The following is a 21,430-nucleotide window of genomic DNA, read 5'->3' as shown; positions in this document are numbered from 1 at the left end:
CCTGGGCAAGTCACTTAGACCAATAGATTAGATTTTCTTGGTCTTCTGTCTTGGAATTCTTAGTGTTTATTTTAAGACAGAAGGTAAGGGTTTAAAAAATTATAACAACAAAATGAATAAAAAAATGAAATTTCAGATTGTTAGCATTTTGACCTTCAGAATAGCTTATGACATATGTTAACTATCACTAGTATATAGCAATATAGATAAATACTATATTATATGATCAAGTAAATTTTAGCTAAGTCAAAGATTGAAAGTAGTACAATACTACTTTCAATCTTTGACTTAGCTAAAATTTATGAAGTTATTACTAAATCCTTAGAACTGAGTTAAAAAATTCATGGAAGAGGGTTGTTGTCCCTAGTTGGAAAGACAAAACAACTTTCACCAATTAGGAATCATACTAAACTCTTCCCCCTCTCTTACCACCTCCCCCAAATATCCAAGCAGCTGCCAAGTCTTATTGATTCTACTTCTATAATATCTCTCTTCTCTTCCCTTCTCTTTGACCAGTCTCTACTCTAATTTAGCCCTTCATCATCTCTCACCTATATAACTATGCTAGTTTTCTAATTATCTTTCCATTTTTCTATTCTATTTTCTACTTTTATTTCCCTATCTCACCTCTCTCCATCCACATCCTTATCATGACCACTAAATTTATTCATTTAATTAAAAAAACTCTTACCTTCTCTCTTAAAAATAATACTATGTATTGGTTCCAAGGCAGAAGAGTAGTAAGGGCTAGGCAATGGGGGTTAAGGGACTTGCCCAGGGTCACCCATCTGGAAATGTCCAAGACCAGATTTGAACCCAGGACCTCCCATCTCTAGATCTGGCTCTCAATCCATTGAGTCACTCAGCTGCCTCCAACTGCTAAATTTATAATCCTAATTTCTTCTATAATTCAGATTTCTCAAAATATATTGCCTCTAGGATATAATACAAAGTTCTCAACCTGGTAGGCCCTCCTCAGTCTGGGTCCTATCTCCCAGCCTTATTTCATATCATCCCTTTTCTTACTATCTTTATTCTGGTTAAAAAACTCTGCTGGTCATTTTCATAAACAACAATCTACAGCCATACTTTGCACAAGTGTTATTCCTTGCCTCTCTGTTCAGTTCTACCTCCTAGAATTCCTAGCTTCCTTCAAAGAATAACTCAAGACTATATAAGCCTTTCCTGATTTCCCTCAGTGACTGAAATTTTTTCCCTTTTGAAATTACTTTGCATTGCTTTGTGCATGTTTTCAATTTACTTTTTATTTTATTTTTATTTTATATTTATTTATCATATTATTTTATTTATATATTATATAACTCCAATAGAATATAAATCCCTAGAGGATAGAGATTATCTCCTTTTTGTTTTTGTATCCATACAACCTTTCCTATAGTAGTTGTCTAATAAATATTTGTTAAACTGTTGAATTAAAAAATAAATGGATAACTGAATTTTAAATTGTGATGTTCAGACATATTTTAGCTATAGGAATTTGGAGAAATAAGTTTGTGGTGAGCTGGGTTAGTCAAGGAATATTTCACAAATGAAATGAATCAAATTCAGCTATTTTTTGCTCCTAAAATTATATATTTTATAGAGCTTTATACAACATAATACAAAATGTGTTTGTAAACAGAAAAGGTCTAGAATAAAAAGAGAAATAATGAAAATGTAGGAATTAAGGGTGAATATTTTTATTTCCAGAACTCATACTGTATTATAAAAAAATTCATCAATTTATTTGATACTGGTTAAAAAAAGAGGGGGTGAAGCAGCTGAAGTTTAATTTTATAAAAATTATACAAAACAAAATAAAAACAAAACAAAAATTAATAATAGTGTTGGTGGGGTTGAGAAAAGACCATTATGCCTATGCACTGACAATGGAGCTATAAATTGTCGGCCATTCTTGAAAGCAATTTGGAATTATGTCAAGAAAGTGATTAAAATATCCATTCTCTATAACCCAGTGATTCTAGTTATATATACCTCAAGATAGTCAATGAAAAAAATAAAGGCTCAATATACATCAATTATTTGTGCCAAAATATTATATGGTAAATAAAGAACTAGAAACAAAGTAGTCATATATTGATTGGAGAATGACTAGGATGTGAATATAATGGAATATTACTATGAATATGGGGAATGTTACTAATGTAGAGTATTACTATGAATATAAAGAATTTTGGGAAGACATATAAACTGACACAAAATGAAGTAAGCAAAACCAGTAAAATAAATGCAAAGAACTCCTTCTCCAGGCTATAAGCTAAACTTTCTCTACAACATCTTTGTCCCACTACTGATTCCCATTCCCTCACTTCTCAATTTCTATTATATGTTTTTTTCCCCTGTTAGAATGTAAGCTTCTTGAGGGCAGGGACTATCTTTCTGCACACTGCCTGCCACATGCTATATGCTGAGACTGAGAACAATAGGAAAACAGTCACAACTATGAAATTATGATGACTAAACTTTATTATAAAGAAGACATCTCTTTCTGTTTTTTTTTTTTTGCCAAAGTAGTTTACCATAGGTATGAAACCTTGCACATATAATATCAGTCATTTAATATATAGTATTTAGTTTTACTTAATTTTATTTTTTCCTTCCTCTTTTCTTTATGAAAAAAGATGGATATCTTGTGATGTAAGAGGGAAATATAAGTGATGAAAAAACAAAAGATATTGACCAAAATTTATTTCTTTTCTTTGAAAAGTTATAATGACAATAATAAGTAAAACAGTATAAAATAAGTAAACATATAATTTGTTCTTTCCTTCTATTACACACACACACACACACACACACACACACACACACACACACATACATGTTCCAAAAATATAGTTGATCTTTTGGATCCTTAAACATACTTTTTCATAGAAATGATGCTATAAATGGTGATTGTTTCCAGATAAGCCTATTTAGCCATAATGCAATTAACCCATAATATTCATAGTATTAAACTATGTTTTTGATCCTAGAGTCATGGTAGACACAGAAAAATGATAAGGAGGAAGAAGAGGTGAATTTGCTCCATCCTTCCTGAGAAAAGAATCAAATATTCACAAAATTTCTAAATAAATCACTTGTACATCCTCTACCACCTTTCCACATTTCATTTCTATTTCCTAGCTCTTTTTTTTTCACACTTACTAGATGCCTCATGTCCCTATCTCTCCACTTTACTGCCTTCTCCATTATTTATCTATCAGCCTGTTCATTATTCCAAATTGCTTGCTTCTTCTTCTCCATATATAGGAATAATCCTTTTAGAGGATTAAGGCATTGATAACCCAGGAATAAGGCCATAGATATTTACATTCAGCCTGGAAGACTTTTGTGGAACTCCAAGTGACAGATTAAAGTCATTTTCAAGTAGATAAAAATTGGAACATAATATATTTTTATATAAAATGGTTCCTAACTAGATAGGCCAGTCTTACTTGAGAATCTATCTTCTTAAGATTAGATCCTCCAAACATACTTACTACTTATTATACTTCTTTCTTATATGTTATAATAATGTTTATTATAACTTCTTTCTTTCATCTGCTTCTGAAATCACAGATTATCTCAAAATCTAGTTTTCACTTTTTTTTCCATATAATTTCTCAAGGCAATGGCATCCAGCTCTCCAAAGGTGTGACAGCAGGAAGACTCATTTGTGTACATTTATATGTATGTCATTTTTCAATTCTATTATCTTTCTACTTTTCCTCCTCTTGGCTTGTAATAGTGCTTTGTCAAGAGATGGAAGAACAACAGAAGATGTACTGGCCTTATAGGGTTGACTCCTAAGTTTTCAGTGGTGGCACTTATACCTTGGCAATCAGAAATCCACAAATCAGAGTTTGATTTTTTAAAATTAATTACCTAAACTTAAGGAAGTGTTAATAATGCAGATTAAACCTTAAAGTGTGTGTGTGTGTGTGTGTGTGTGTGTGTGTGTGTGTGTGATCGCATATAGGTATTTGGTTTGCCATTTCAGAATTAGAGGAGACCTGTGCTCAACAACTAACTCTACATGTACTGAATATATGACTCCAGCAAAGTCATTTATCTTCCCAGTGACTCAGAAAATCCTCCAAGAATATAAGACGGAGAAGAGTTGCCAATCTAGATATCATTCCCAAATCTACCTCCAAAGCTTTGTTATTATTTATTTATCAGCATAACCACATATTACTAAGCTGGAGTAGAAGAGAGGACTGCAGAATAGTCATTTCCAGAATGGATCCCTGGTGACTGATTGACTAATAATTATAACAGATATTCATATAGTCCTTTGAGGATTGAAAAACGTTTAAATTAATCTTTTTTTTTAAACCTTTACCTTCTTAGAGTTAATACTAAGTATAGGTTCCAAGGCTGAAGAGCAGTAAAGGCTAGGCCAATGATGGCAATCAAAAAAGACTTAGATTCAAATTTCAACTCTAATATTATTACCTTTATGAGTCTGGTCATTTAACTTCTCTAGACCTCAGTGACCCTTCTGCTAAAATGCAGATTCTATCTCTGATGCTTAACTTCTAGGGATATTATGAGTCTCAAAAGAAATAATGGGCATTATATAAGTTATTCATATTAATTTAAATCACTGATCTATGTATGTCAGTACAAGGGAAATAATTTTACTTATTTCCCTCCCCCCATAAGCCCTGTCCCAGTAATGGCTAATTACGCTCTGAACTAGTTTCTGGGAGCAATTGCAAAGGTATATAAAATGAATCTAGTTTCATTAAGTATCCCCATATTTGGTACCAGGTGGGTAAAGCCTGATGTTGAATTGACTGCATTTTTCCTTTTTCTCATGTGGATGAGTCCTGGAGCTTATGTCTCCCCTTTTGTGGATAATGTAAAGATACTCTTGGGCCACCTTCACAGAAGCACCTCTTTAGGGAGCTAGAGAAATTTATTCATTAATGGCATCTTGAGAATTGTTAAAGAATACACCTGCCAGAGGTAGATTGGAAGACCAGAGGAGAATCTCCAAGGACCCATCAGTCAGAGGCATTTGAATGGCGTAGAGACTGAATATAATAATTCAGTTTAGAAGAGACTTGATCTCCATAAATCAGAGCCAGTGCATGTGCCAGTGATGCTTCATGAAGCCTCTTCCAAGGTAAGTAGGATGGAGAACAGTGGAGAGAGATGTTCATTGGAATGGTAAGGCATGTATTCATTTAATCTGAGCAGCATTACAAATAAAGTCATTCTTTAAATCACTGTGACTATGAGCAAATTTAAATGGCAAAGCAAAATACTCACAAAGCCTGGGACACTACTAAGCCAGGGGAGTTAATTAGACAATTAGCATGGAAATTTATTGGGTAAATTAAGTTTAAATGTGCATAAATATAAAGTTTTAATTCTGTTTTATTTTCAGTTCCAAATCCTGTCCTTTCTACATCAGCTGCCAATAAAAAAGCAAGATAAATCAAAAAGCTGAATGCATTTTAAATAGCAATTTGGAAAATTAAATCCTATACAATTTAATAAATATATCAAAGAGGTGTTTAGCAAATATAATTACTCAATAAAATAATATTTTAAAATATTATATTGAATATAATATTGAAAATATACAAACTTAAAACTATATTTAAAGCTAGATATTATTACTATTAATAAATGTGGTTATAAAAATCATTAGGATATATATACTAAATATGTACATATCTAGACTTCATCCTAAATATGTGTATGTTTAGACTACAAATTCATTGGATATATATCTTCTAAATTAGGAGATATATTCAATGAATTTGATAATTTTTTATACTTAACTGAACTGCTTTTTCCTCTAATATCAGTTCAGAACTGAAATCCTTATGCTAATATCTTCACATAAAATCACAAAGAAATAACGGTGGGGTATGGGAAGAGAAAGACTAGGAAGTAGATTGCACCAAGGATTCCTAGCTGATTTCTCACATTGATTTATATCACACGTTGAACTACAACACTTCACTGACATTTTTAATTTTGAGGAAAATAAAAAGTACAAAGAGGACCAGATTTGAAAGGTGAGGATCCAAGGCCTAGGTCTTATCATAGAGGCGATCTAAATTAACTCTTTCATTTATAATTAAGGAAACTGAAGCCAAAGGAGATTATTCCCAGTTATGATTTCATGGAAAACTATTATTATTAGGGATTTGGGTTATGAAATGGTACAAATGTCAGAGGAAGAATGGTTTTTATCAGGTCTGAGTGGTTATATCTACAAATACACAGGATTTTTTTTAGTATTTTTTAGTATTAACTAGATAGGCCAGTCTTACTTGAGAATCTATCTTCTTAAGATTAGATCCTCCAAACATACTTACTACTTATTATACTTCTTTCTTATATGTTATAATAATGTTTATTATAACTTCTTTCTTTCATCTGCTTCTGAAATCACAGATTATCTCAAAATCTAGTTTTCACTTTTTTTTCCATATAATTTCTCAAGGCAATGGCATCCAGCTCTCCAAAGGTGTGACAGCAGGAAGACTCATTTGTGTACATTTATATGTATGTCATTTTTCAATTCTATTATCTTTCTACTTTTCCTCCTCTTGGCTTGTAATAGTGCTTTGTCAAGAGATGGAAGAACAACAGAAGATGTACTGGCCTTATAGGGTTGACTCCTAAGTTTTCAGTGGTGGCACTTATACCTTGGCAATCAGAAATCCACAAATCAGAGTTTGATTTTTTAAAATTAATTACCTAAACTTAAGGAAGTGTTAATAATGCAGATTAAACCTTAAAGTGTGTGTGTGTGTGTGTGTGTGTGTGTGTGTGTGTGTGTGTGTGTGTGTGTGTGATCGCATATAGGTATTTGGTTTGCCATTTCAGAATTAGAGGAGACCTGTGCTCAACAACTAACTCTACATGTACTGAATATATGACTCCAGCAAAGTCATTTATCTTCCCAGTGACTCAGAAAATCCTCCAAGAATATAAGACGGAGAAGAGTTGCCAATCTAGATATCATTCCCAAATCTACCTCCAAAGCTTTGTTATTATTTATTTATCAGCATAACCACATATTACTAAGCTGGAGTAGAAGAGAGGACTGCAGAATAGTCATTTCCAGAATGGATCCCTGGTGACTGATTGACTAATAATTATAACAGATATTCATATAGTCCTTTGAGGATTGAAAAACGTTTAAATTAATCTTTTTTTTTAAACCTTTACCTTCTTAGAGTTAATACTAAGTATAGGTTCCAAGGCTGAAGAGCAGTAAAGGCTAGGCCAATGATGGCAATCAAAAAAGACTTAGATTCAAATTTCAACTCTAATATTATTACCTTTATGAGTCTGGTCATTTAACTTCTCTAGACCTCAGTGACCCTTCTGCTAAAATGCAGATTCTATCTCTGATGCTTAACTTCTAGGGATATTATGAGTCTCAAAAGAAATAATGGGCATTATATAAGTTATTCATATTAATTTAAATCACTGATCTATGTATGTCAGTACAAGGGAAATAATTTTACTTATTTCCCTCCCCCCATAAGCCCTGTCCCAGTAATGGCTAATTACGCTCTGAACTAGTTTCTGGGAGCAATTGCAAAGGTATATAAAATGAATCTAGTTTCATTAAGTATCCCCATATTTGGTACCAGGTGGGTAAAGCCTGATGTTGAATTGACTGCATTTTTCCTTTTTCTCATGTGGATGAGTCCTGGAGCTTATGTCTCCCCTTTTGTGGATAATGTAAAGATACTCTTGGGCCACCTTCACAGAAGCACCTCTTTAGGGAGCTAGAGAAATTTATTCATTAATGGCATCTTGAGAATTGTTAAAGAATACACCTGCCAGAGGTAGATTGGAAGACCAGAGGAGAATCTCCAAGGACCCATCAGTCAGAGGCATTTGAATGGCGTAGAGACTGAATATAATAATTCAGTTTAGAAGAGACTTGATCTCCATAAATCAGAGCCAGTGCATGTGCCAGTGATGCTTCATGAAGCCTCTTCCAAGGTAAGTAGGATGGAGAACAGTGGAGAGAGATGTTCATTGGAATGGTAAGGCATGTATTCATTTAATCTGAGCAGCATTACAAATAAAGTCATTCTTTAAATCACTGTGACTATGAGCAAATTTAAATGGCAAAGCAAAATACTCACAAAGCCTGGGACACTACTAAGCCAGGGGAGTTAATTAGACAATTAGCATGGAAATTTATTGGGTAAATTAAGTTTAAATGTGCATAAATATAAAGTTTTAATTCTGTTTTATTTTCAGTTCCAAATCCTGTCCTTTCTACATCAGCTGCCAATAAAAAAGCAAGATAAATCAAAAAGCTGAATGCATTTTAAATAGCAATTTGGAAAATTAAATCCTATACAATTTAATAAATATATCAAAGAGGTGTTTAGCAAATATAATTACTCAATAAAATAATATTTTAAAATATTATATTGAATATAATATTGAAAATATACAAACTTAAAACTATATTTAAAGCTAGATATTATTACTATTAATAAATGTGGTTATAAAAATCATTAGGATATATATACTAAATATGTACATATCTAGACTTCATCCTAAATATGTGTATGTTTAGACTACAAATTCATTGGATATATATCTTCTAAATTAGGAGATATATTCAATGAATTTGATAATTTTTTATACTTAACTGAACTGCTTTTTCCTCTAATATCAGTTCAGAACTGAAATCCTTATGCTAATATCTTCACATAAAATCACAAAGAAATAACGGTGGGGTATGGGAAGAGAAAGACTAGGAAGTAGATTGCACCAAGGATTCCTAGCTGATTTCTCACATTGATTTATATCACACGTTGAACTACAACACTTCACTGACATTTTTAATTTTGAGGAAAATAAAAAGTACAAAGAGGACCAGATTTGAAAGGTGAGGATCCAAGGCCTAGGTCTTATCATAGAGGCGATCTAAATTAACTCTTTCATTTATAATTAAGGAAACTGAAGCCAAAGGAGATTATTCCCAGTTATGATTTCATGGAAAACTATTATTATTAGGGATTTGGGTTATGAAATGGTACAAATGTCAGAGGAAGAATGGTTTTTATCAGGTCTGAGTGGTTATATCTACAAATACACAGGATTTTTTTTAGTATTTCAATTACTAGTACACACACATATTCTACTAAAAGTATAAAGCAATATTTATTGAAGAGTTTGCAAAGAAAAATGCATTTTTTGTTTTGTTATTTTTGTAATTTTTCGTTATCCTTACATTCTGTCTTAGAATCAATACTAAGTACTGGTTCCAAGACTGAAGAATGGGAAGAGCAATGGGGGTTAAGTGACTTACCCAGGGTCATACTATTAAGAAGTCTTTAAGTTTAAATTTGAACTCAGAACCTACTGTCTCCAGGCTTCATTCTCTATACATTGAGCATCCAAACTGCCCCCCTTCTTGAGAGAGATAATCCAGACGTTGTTACCTCCATTCCCAAAAGAGAGAAACTGGGGTCCAGAAGTATTAAGTGACTTGTTGAGGATGAAACCCAGAATGGGAACTCCAGGGCCAATATTCTTTCAATGATAGAGCATTGCCTATCAAGAGGATACAACATCAGATTTCTCCCCTCTATTTTAGGGGAAAATAATTTTCTTAAAAGGAGGAAAAAATATAGTTACATATACCTAATACAATATATATACATACACACACTAAATATATATAATACATTATATATACAGAATATTTATAGAGCTCATTTTTTAAACCCTTACCTTTTGTCAGCATCAATTCCTTTTTGTTTTTAATCTCTACCTTCTGTCTTAGAATCAATACTAAGTATTGGCTCCAAGACAGAAGAGTTGTAGGGCAATTGGAATTAAGTGATTTCCTGGGGGTTACATGGCTAGAATGTGTCTGAGGTCAGATTTGAACCCAGGATGGTCTGTCTCTAGGCCTGGATGTCCATTCACTGGGTCACCTACTGTCTCTTTAGCATCAATTATAAGACAAGAGCCTTTTGAACCCAGGTTCTCCCATCTCTAGGCCTGACTCTCTACCCAGTCAGCTGGCTGACCTTAAAGTAATTTTAATGCATTATCTCTAAGGACAATACGGTGGCAGAACCCTGGAATCTGAAGGACCTGAGTTAAAATCCAGCCTCAGACACTTTCTACTTACGTGAACCTGGGCAAATCACCTAACCCTGTTTGCCTCAGTTTTCTCATTTATAAAATGAACTAGAGAACAAAATGGCAAATCCCTCTAATATATTTGCTAAGAAAAATCCCAAAATAGGTCTTGAAGACTCTGACAAGACTAATCAACAAAATAGCAACAAAATACATTATTCCAGTGAGGGCATTCAAGGCAAATTGTAAAGTAGGTGCTAGTATCATTCCTATTTCACAGATTAGGAAATGGAGGCCCAGAGAACTGAAATTCCTTGCCCAAGATCAAAAAGCTAGTAAGATTCTGAAGCAGGATAAAAGGCCAAGTATTCAAGTCCAGAATTCTATCTACCATGTTGATCTCATTCTCTTTCATTGTAGTAAAATACCATCCTATGCATATAACTTTCTTTTTAAATCCTTACATTTCATCTTAGAATCAATACTGTATATTGGTTCCAGGGCATAAGAATGGCAAAAGAGAGGCAATAGGGGTTAAATTAGGAGGGTACTCTAGAACCCAGGGCCTCTCATCTCTAGGCCTGCCTCTCAATCCACTGAATCACCCAGCTACCCCGATTTGTGTATATAACTTTTTTTTTAAATATAGAAACCCTGTTGAGAGAACCTAAAACTTATAAAAGTCACATTTCATCAAAATAAGGAAAATATAAAATTTCAAAATGAAAGTTAAAACTCAGAGGGGAAATAATAATAATAATAAAGTATGAAGATTTTCTTTTGTAAAAGAAATAATTATGTCAAAAAAATAGAAGTAACCCAAAGTAGAAATTTATTTCGCTTGAGTAGTCAGATTTGTAAAAACTTTCATTCTTTCTAAATGAGGTGTGTGAGAGGAAGAGGTGGGAGGAAGAGACTTTGAGCTGAAGATATATACATAAAAGTAACATACATGTGTGGTAAAGCCAATAAAGTTGCTAGGTGGGTTTTTAGAAAAATGAATAATTATTTCAGAAAAAGCATTTTCATAAAACTAATAAAGATAAAAAAATTAGAGATGGTCATTCCTCCCTCCCTCCCTTCCTTCCTTTCTTCCTTCCTTCCTTCTTCCCTCCTTTCCTTCCATGAAGTCTGAGCCCAGATCAGCCAACAGGAGGCAATGTGGCACAGGGATGAGAGAGAAAGACAGAGGGAGAGGGGGTAGAGGGACATACAGACAGTGACAGATAAAAAGAGGCAGAGACTGGGGGACAGAGGTGGGGAGACAGAGAGACAGAGACAGAGACAAAGTCAAGAAGATCTATGTTCAAATCCTGACATTTATTAGTTCAGAAACTATAGACACATTATATAATTTCTCCGTGCCTCAGTTTTATCATCTGTAAAATGAAGTGATTGGACTCAAAGGGCTTTCAGATTAATTTCAACGCTAAATCTCTGATACACTAACATCTCTGAGTCTCATTTTTCTCATATGTAAAATGGTGATAATAATTCCTGTACCAAAGTAGTATGCCCTAGTGTTTCAAGCCAGCCTGACAGTTGTGAATATCTGTGTTCAGATAGCCTTTTAAAAATATTGGCTGGTGACCCTGGACAAGTTGCTTAATCATTTACTCCAGCTTATAGGCCATTCTTTCTTTTAAAAATTTTTTGAAAAACTACAGACTATTCTTTAAGATGATGTTAGAGAAAAGGTACAAGTCTTCATTTGTCACAAATTTCCTTAAAATAAGTATTTTAAATCAATGAAACCATGGATATGATCAAAACCACCACCAGAAAAAAAAACAAAACAAAAAAAAACCAGTCCTCAAAGCCAAACTTTCTGACCATTTGTAATTCTCTTGCGATTCCTCTGCACCATTTCCATATGCCGCAGTTGTCATTTATTACTATTAAATTGGGATAGCAAGAGTGTGTATGCATATGTGTGTATGTGTATTTTTGAGTTTATGTATATATAGAGAGTTGGAAAGAGAAATGTTTTGAACACATGGGAAAAATCTAGTGTGAAGGAAAAATTTCAAGTTTGGGCAGAAAGAAATCTCCAGCCTACCCAACTGAGTGCTGAGGTGTTTGTTATTTTTATAAGGCAATATTTGAGGAGTCCCAGAAACATCTCTGGCATTTTAATTGCAATGTATTCTCTACTACACTTACCAAGTCTTCTAACGGTAGGAAACAAAGGCTGGCTTATATCACTGAAAGTCCTGCACTTCCCCTGAATAGTTCTGACCTATTCCACAGCAGGTATATCAGTGGCTTATCTGGGAAATTTGGTGAGGGCATCCATTCAGGTTAGTACCACAGAGAGATCTAACTCACAATAAAGTTTTGTTTCCTTACAAATTCTTTCCATAACAAACCTTCCTGTGTCTTTGTGTGATCTAAGTTTAACTAAAGTTTGGCATCCTGAGTAAGAATTTCCAACAATTGCTACTGCACGACTTCATAGTCACTTTTGCTCTGTAGTTAAGGTTGGCAAAATCGTGCAACATTTGCCATGTCAGAATCCTTCATGGGCTATGACTGACTAGGTTCCATGGTGCTAATTGGTGTTTTCTTGGTCTGGGGAGATGAGAAGTGAATAGATATCATCATCTGGTAAATTCCTATGAAAATAGAGTTGAATCATCATATGTGCTAGCCTGGGAAAACTAATGTGAAATTGAATGACCAGAGATAGTCAGCAGTGTCTGAAGCTTAAACAGAGTCAAAGATAGGACTGTACCATTACCTAAAAGTATCAGAGAGAAGTGAAGTCCAGGAATGAGACTCTCATATTGTTGTACACCACACTTGGAGTGTCTATGTATTTATCTATCTATGTCTCTATGTATCCATGTATCTATCTATATACCTATGTATCTATGTATCTGTTTCTCAATGGATCCACGTATCTATCTATGTATGTATGTATCTATGTCTCTATGTATCCATGTCTCTATGTATGTATCTATCTATATACCTAAGTACCTATGTATCTATGTCTCTACCTCTATTTTTCCTTCTGTATATATTATTTCTGACTTTCTGTCTTTGTCTCTGTCTCCGTTACTTTCTATCTCTTTCTCTCTCATATATATGTATATTCACAAGCTTATTGTGTGCACATATGTGTCAGTCTTCAGAAGATAAATGGTCTAGGGACATGAACAAATTGATCTTAAAAGATGAATTGAAAAATATTAACAATCAAATGAAAGAAAGCTCCAAATAAGTATAGTGAATTAAAAATGAAAATGACCCTAGGTTTCACTTCATACCTGGTAAAAGTGATGAAATATGGGGAAATTCACTGTTGGAGGGATTGTGGGAAAATAGGCACACTAGTAATGGTTGATGGAGTTTTGAATCAGCATAACCATTTTTAATGTAACTAAAGTTATTGAAATACATAATCCCTTTGACTCATAGAGTCATAATTACCATTATGCTCAAAGAGATCACTGATGAGAAGGAAGTCCGCACATATAGCAAAATATTTATAATGGTCCTTTTTTATATAGTGTTGAATTAGGGGAAAAAAAGCAAATGTCTAATAAATGGGGAATAGATAAACAAACTAAAGTACATATACATAAGGGAATATTACTCTGGTCTAAAAATGGCAAATATGATGAATATAGAGAAGTATAAAAAGATTTAAATGAATGGAAGCAAAATTAGGTAAGCAGAGTCAAGAAAACCATATATACAATGAAGACAACAATGTAAATAAAAAGAACCACCTTTAAATAATACTTTTGAATGTTGTGAAATTACAAAATGAATAACTATGGCCCTAAAGAATAGATAGAAGAAGACACCTCTACCTCACTCCTTTGTAGAAGAAGGAGAGTCCATGGGTATAATACATTGCATATATTTTCAGACTTTTTCTATAATGTTTGCCAATTTTCATTTCTTTTTTTTCTTTCCTTTTTAAAAAGATATTTTGTGTTATATAAGATGACTTTGGGAAGGGGAAAGGATGGAATAATAGAAGAAAATTTGGTGATATAAGAAACAAAAGCTATCAATAAAAATTATTTTAAAACACTATAAAATAAATTGGGAAATAAGTTAGGTGAATCCATCAACAACCTTTATTAAATTTCTATTATGTGCTAGATTGGAAGTCCAGAGTTAAGAATAAAAAGAGATCCTGACTGCAAAAAGTTCAAATTTCTAACAAGGAAAGGATTAGGAGAAAGATTGTGAAAAATCCAGGAGATGAAAGCTGGAATGCCATTTAAAGGAACTTCATCTTTTTGAAGAACTCTGAACATTTCTCTGTATGACCTGTATAATTACTGTTATTCATCTGCCCGGATTATCTAGGTAATTGTAACTGTGAAACCAATGTTATATTTGACTGTCATTTAGGAGCTGATTATTCTAGAGGAGAATAAGGGTGAATGAGTTTGAAATTACCATCAATATTCTAGGTCTCTATGGTTGGAATACATTTATGTGATGTTGTTTGCTTTCCCAGATTCTCAGTCCTTTTTTTCTCAGAAATAGAAGACCTGCTACAGTTTTGAAAAGGAGACTATTCCTTAGGACTTGGACAATGAATTCTCCTGACCTCTGGAATTCATCAGAAGTGCAATATTGCTTTGACTTTGTTAACAATTCCTGCCCTAGACATGTAAGGCCTGCCATTAGTGTTTGGGTCATGTACATGGTCATGATTAGTGCCATAGTGATGACGATGCTTGGAAACTTGGTGGTCATCATCTCCATCTCCCATTTCAAGCAGCTCCACTCTCCAACCAACTTCCTGATCCTCTCCATGGCAACAACAGACTTTCTGCTCAGTTGTGTGGTGATGCCTTTCAGCATGATCAGATCCATTGAAGCCTGCTGGTATTTTGGAAGGCTCTTTTGTAGAGTACACAGCTGTTGTGACATCATGCTTTGTACCACTTCCATTTTCCATCTTTGTTTTGTCTCAGTAGACCGCTACTATGCCGTGTGTCAGCCCTTACATTATGTCACCAAAATCACCATTCCAGTAATCCAGGTCTTTTTGTTCATCAGCTGGTCCATCCCAATCTTCTTTGCCTTTGGTCTTGTGTTCTCAGAATTAAACATCATTGGTGCTGAAGAATTTATGGCAGCAATTGACTGTGAAGGTCTATGTACTCTAATATTTAACAAACTCTGGGGGGTTCTGGCCTCTTTCATTGCTTTCTTTCTCCCTGGCACAGTAATGGTAGGTATTTACATACATATATTTTCTGTAGCCAGGAAACATGCCAAGCAAATTGATACTCTTCCTAATTTGAAGGGTGGAGAAGCTAAAACAAAAGCCTCATCCAAGAAAGAAAGCAAGGCTACCAAGACTTTGAGCATAGTTATGGGGGTGTTTGTTCTGTGCTGGCTGCCATTTTTTGTCCTCACTATCACAGATCCTTACATTAACTTTACCACCCCTGAAGATTTATACAATGCTTTCCTCTGGTTGGGTTACTTCAATTCCACCTTCAATCCAATAATTTATGGGATGTTTTATCCTTGGTTTCGTAAGGCATTTAAGATGATTGTGACTGGAACAATCTTCCGCCCAGACTCATCTACCCTTAATCTGTTCCCTGCACATGCTTAGACAATACATAGATTTTCCAGTGATTCTACTGTGATGGTGATCACTCTGTCATTGTTCCAGAGGGGCAGATTAAATGCCTGCTATTCTGTCTCAAGCTCAATAATTGTTGATCATGTGCCTTTAGACAATTCTATATAGTAGTTCAGAAATACCATAGTTACCACGGAATGCCAGAACTGAAAGAGGTTTTAAAGATCATCCAGTTCAGCCTCTCCAATCTTCTTCCTTGTCTCCCCAGAAAGCAGAAATGATGTGTTTAGGGTTGAGCTACTGACTAATGGTAGAGTCAGACCTAGAATCTGCTAATTTTCTTGAGTCCTGACTCAATGTTCTTACCATACTATACCAACTTACTATATCAATCACACTGCCTAGCTGCAAATGAGCTATTTTCTTAAGTAGACTGAGTGCCCAGTAAGTGATATGACATGATTTTTCAAGTTCTGGAAATATATCTCCATCATTTTGGGAACATTGCCACTCTTCTATTGTATAAGACTCATTCTCATATTCCATTTGAGAAATACCTCTGTCTACTTTAAATGAAACAAGGATACTAGAGACATATTATGTACTCATACTTGGAGAATGTTATAGGTATAAAGCACATCAGAAATTACTTAGCTTTGGTCTTTTATTTTATAGATGAACAAAAAAGAGCTCAGAGACTCTAAGTTATATAGCTATAAACAGTAGGACCAAGACAAAAACTGAAGATTCCCCCCCCCCCCCATCACACACTAAAGCAATTTTACATTTTCGTATGAATGAGTTTCTCAGAATCCTTCTTAAAAAAATAATTTGACCTGGGAAAGTTGGAGAGGGTCTAAGACAACAAATTTTTACATAGGAGAGTGCAATTTTGAGAAGAGAAAGGAAGCAGAAATTGGATGCAAGAAGGCCATACTTCCAAATTTGTTCTAGGGCAGATAACAGTCATTTGCAATGTTTCTCAAGATGGATGAACTCTCTTGAGATTCTGGATATTCTGATACATTGATATTATTGAATTCAAAAGAATAGTTTATATTTACAGTTTACTAGCAACTGCAAATGGTTGATTTGGAGTACTCTATCTATCCTACCCACCTGGATTGATGTGGGTAGAAAAAGAAGTTCTGGAGAAAAGATAGGTAGATGTGGATGCCAAATTCTCACTTGATAACTTTCAGAACAGTATTGTGGATACATGTTTTATCTCCCATGTTGGATTGTATGTTCTTTTGACTAGTAAGTTACTTTTTATCATTTGTTTTGCTCCTTTTTTCACTTCTTCCTCCTCTATACTATACTTTATTGGTTCATATGGCTCAAAGCTTTGTCCTTCATCTTTTCTGCTTTCTAAAAGTTTTCTTTCTTGGTGATTTCTATTCACTTCCACAGTTTGATATTCTTCTTTGTGAATAATTTGAAATTTTATTTCTAACTCTTCCCTCTCTCTGAAGGCTTGGGCCCTAATTTCTAATTAGACACAGAACCAGTACCTCAAACTTAACATGCCTAAGAAATAAACCAGCACCTCTGGATTTCCATTTTTTAAATAGTTCCATCATTTTTTCTTGTCTCCTATATTTAAATCATGACAGTTATTTTTGATTAATATGGTTAAGTTCTGTTAATTCTTCCTTACCAGGATGCCTTCTTTCCTTTCCAGTACCCATGATCACACTATATAGTTTAGGCCTTTATTAGCTTTGATATGGGCTTTCTCATTCCTACTCTACTATGTGAATAATCTCTTGAACCACTAATTTTATTATTGAACTACTAATAATATTATTTCCTTCCTTAAACACCATCAATAACTCACCATAACTCTTAAATATGTGATATTCAAGATTCCCCCTCCCCCACCACTTCCTGCACTGCATAGGTCTTAACCTATTTTTCTAATCTTTTTTTCTATCATGCCTCTTCATTTACTCTATGTCCTAGCCAAACTTAATAATTTTCTATTCTCCAGAAATTGTTTGTACACTCTACCTCTTGTCTATGGCATTCTTTTCCTGGAATATCCTCTCATCATACATAAAAAACTTTCTTAGTTCAGGCAAAACGCCAATTCTACTAAAACCTTTCCCTGGTGCTCTCCTAGCTAGATGGATCATCATCTTCCTCTAAGTGTTGGCAGCATTTTTAAAAAATCCTTAACTTCCATCTTAGAATCAATATTGTGTGTTGGCTCTAAGGCAGATGAGTGGTAAGGGCCAGACTATGGGGGTTAAATGACTTGTCCATCATAACTCAGCTAGGAAATGTGGGAAGCCAGATTTGAACCTAGAAGTTCTTAATTTACATCATTTTTAACTCTTAGAGCACTTTTCATAGACTTTATTATGGTTACTTACATATGTGGATTAATTTTTCATCAGTTTCTATGAAATTACTATGTTCTCAGAATTATACTAATAAATGGATGAGAAGTTTTCTGGTCACCCACATAAATTACAGAAAATATTTAGAAAGGGTTGAAAATAAAAGGATTATAAAACCAAAGCAGGAAAGAGGTGATGTTTACTTTTATTCTCTTCTATTTGGTCTACTGTCCAAAAAGTTAGAAGCCCTAGAGGGAAAAAATATGAAAATAAGAATTAACAGAGTAGAATGTGAAAATCCTTAATCAGGAAGTTATCTCCCTAAAAAACAGCAAACAACCAGAGTTCAATGACCCCTGGGGACAGTAAGAATTATGAGATCAAAGTGGAAATACTGAATAAAAAAGAATATCTGATACCTACTGTTTTACAAACACTGACTTGAAAAACAGGTCAAAGAGAGAAATGTCCCTTCGGAATACTACTGTCTTCAAGGGTCAGAGAGAGTAAACCAAGAAAAACACAGGGCACAATGAATATAATTGCTTTCTTTCTCCCCCTCACCCCCAATTTTAAGTCAAAAAATAAAATGGAGAAGAGAGATACATTAAGGGAAATGAAGAAGGAAGAGGAATTTACTATTTGGAATAAATGGAGTACTTTAGAACAAAGATATATAATTATAAAGGATATATAGGAATAAACAGCTCATGAACTTCACTTTTTCTATATAAGACAAAGGATTAGTGAACACACAAACCAAGAGTTTGATATAGAAATCTGTTACACTCAACAGAAAAATATGAATGATAGGAAGGTAGGAATACAGTAGGGGAATATAATCAAAACGAATTTCATCTTCACAAGAGTGGCTCAAAAAGGAGGTAGGGAGTTAAAAGAAAGAAAGAAAATATTAAAATTAGAGGATCAGCTACTGATCTTGGTGAAGAGAGGCTGGGCAAAGGAAAAGGAAATGATCTCTTCAATTATAGATTGTTCATTTTGATCAGATTCTTTATCTTTATCATCTTTTTCTTTATAAAAAGGATTATTAAAGACAAAGAAAGGCTAAAATATAAGAGGTAATGAGGGAGGGAAGTATTCAAATAAAAATCATAATAGTGAACATGAATGAAATATATTCATTCATTAAATGGAATATGGCAGAATGGATTAGAAAATAGAATACAAAAATTTGAAATTACACCCCCAAAATCAATAAACTATGTGTACCCTTTGAATTGGCAATACTCAAAATGAGAGATAGGCATATACTCCAATAAGGGCAAAGATTCAGAGAAACTTGGGAAATCTTGTATTAACAGATATATAATGAAGTGTGCAGAAATAGAGCATGATTCTTATTAAAATTACCATATAACAAAGTAAAACAACTGTGAAAGATTTAAAAAGTTATCATTGACAAAATAACAATCATGATCTCAGAAACTTAGTCACACTTCTTATCTCTTAGTAGAGACATAACAGACTATGGATATAAATTGAGAATTATGTTTTCAGATAGTCTGGCTTTCGAGGTCCTCCTCAATCTGGTTCCCACCTAACTTTTTGCTTTTATTTCAGGCTATTTTCCTTCCCCAAATCTTTCTTCCAAGAAAAAAAAAAAGACTTGCTCACTGTTTTCTCTATGCTGGTTTCAATTTTTCAACAGTTTGTCTTTTCATAGATGGTTTTTGTCTTCCTCTTCACCTTCAACTCAAGGAATTCCTAGCTTCTTTCAAAGCATAATTCATATAATACATCCTAAAACTAGACTTTTCTCCATTCCCTTTCTTACTTCATCACAGTTCACCACCCTACTAATTATTAGTACTGGTTAGTAATTATTAGTACCCCACTGGAATTCCTTTTATACATAATTGATTATTTAGATTGGCTGCCCCATGGATAATGAAAGGGTTTAGGTCTTCATGGTAATTCTAGGAGAGAGAGAGAGAGACAGAGAGAGAGAGAGAGAGAGAGAGAGAGAGAGAGAGAGAGAGAGAGAGAGAGAGAGAGATATGAAGTGAAGAGAGAAGAGACTTGGTTTCACATCCTATCTCTGACACTTCTATTCACTTCTTGAAAATGGAAAAATAGCTTAATATATCTAATGCCCAATTTCCTCAACTGTAAATTGGGTATAATACCTACAGTGTCTACCTCATAGTGTTGCTATGCATGCATTGTATATATTGTTGCTTGTATAAGTATTGATTGTTTGACAAAACTTAAATCATTAATTTATATATGATAGTATAAAGGAAATAATTTAACAAGCCAAATTTACTCATTTGTTTGTTTATTTCTTTTTTATAAATCCTTACCTTCCATCTTAGAGTCAATATTATGGAATAGTTCCAAGGCAGAAGAGCATTAAGGGCTAGGCAATGGGGGTTACATGACTTGCCCAGGGTCACTCAGCTGGAAAGTGTCTGAGGCCAGATTCGAACCTCGAACCTAGGACCTTCCATCTCTAGGCCTGGCTCTCAACCCACTGAACTACCCAGCTGCCCCTATCCTATTTGTTCCTTTTCCCTTTTTTTCACTAAGTATCTTCAAGTTTGTTTCCAAGTATGTAAAGCATGATGTTGATATGGCTGCATTTTTTCTTTTTCTCATGCCAATGAGCCCTAGAGCTTATGTCTCCCCCTTCTGTTGCCAATATAAAGACACTTCTGGGCTACCTTCACAAAGCACCTCTTTAGGGAATCAGAGGAATCTCCCCCTTGGATAGTACCTTGAGAATTTTTAAATAATACACCTGTCAGAGGTAGGTCAGGAGAGAGAATGAGAATCCCCAGGGACCCATCAGCCAGAGGCATTTGAGTGCTATGTAGACTAAATATAATACCTCAGTTTAGAAGGGGCCCATCCTCCATAACTCTGGGTCAGGAGGGGTACCAGAGACTCTTTATGAAGCCTCTTCCAAGGTAAGCAAGATGGAGAACAGTGGAGTAAGACTTTTGTTTCAATGGTAAGGCTTGTGTTTATTTTATTGAAGCATTGACACAAATTGAAGTCCAGTCTCCAAATCATTTTGACTATATGTATTTTTAAATGGCAGAGCCCAAACATTCACAAAATCAGGGAGACAACTATGATGCTACAAAAATTAGCATAGAAAGGGATCAGTTAAATTAATTCTAAACATATAGAAATGGCTTCACATTAAACTAATTTTTTTCAGTTCCAAATGCTCTCCCTTTCACCTCATGCCTCTCCATGAAAAAGCAAAAAAAAAAGGAAGGAAGGAAATTAATGCATTTTTAAATAGTAATTTTGAAAATTAAGTCTTGTACAATTCAATTTACATTAACAACTGCTTAGTAAAATTAGATATTTGAAAAAATAGTTTAAAATTTTAAAAACTATATTGGAAACAAGCTATTGTTACCATTAATGAATGTGGTTAGAA

At 34.0% G+C, this 21,430-nt stretch overlaps 1 protein-coding gene across 1 annotated transcript; it reads left to right on the top strand.

The window, feature by feature from the left end:
• Positions 1-14,393: 14,393 nt before the first annotated feature.
• Positions 14,394-15,810, top strand: LOC100031248 (trace amine-associated receptor 4-like). The gene has a single exon (XM_056814852.1). It carries the CDS (start codon positions 14,660-14,662, stop codon positions 15,695-15,697), a length of 1,038 nt encoding a protein of 345 aa, XP_056670830.1. The 5' UTR covers positions 14,394-14,659; the 3' UTR covers positions 15,698-15,810.
• The last annotated feature ends 5,620 nt before the right edge of the window (positions 15,811-21,430 follow it).

The sequence above is a fragment of the Monodelphis domestica genome, chromosome 2, assembly GCF_027887165.1.
Source record: "Monodelphis domestica isolate mMonDom1 chromosome 2, mMonDom1.pri, whole genome shotgun sequence".
NCBI classification, from domain to species: Eukaryota; Metazoa; Chordata; class Mammalia; order Didelphimorphia; family Didelphidae; genus Monodelphis; species Monodelphis domestica.
Note: the sequence above shows the minus strand (reverse complement) of the source record. Positions and strands in the feature narration are given on the sequence as shown.

Bases quoted from the DNA above. Each gene is read 5' to 3' on its own strand.
- LOC100031248 (XM_056814852.1), top strand. From the start codon at position 14,660: ATGAATTCTCCTGACCTCTGGAATTCATCAGAAGTGCAATATTGCTTT.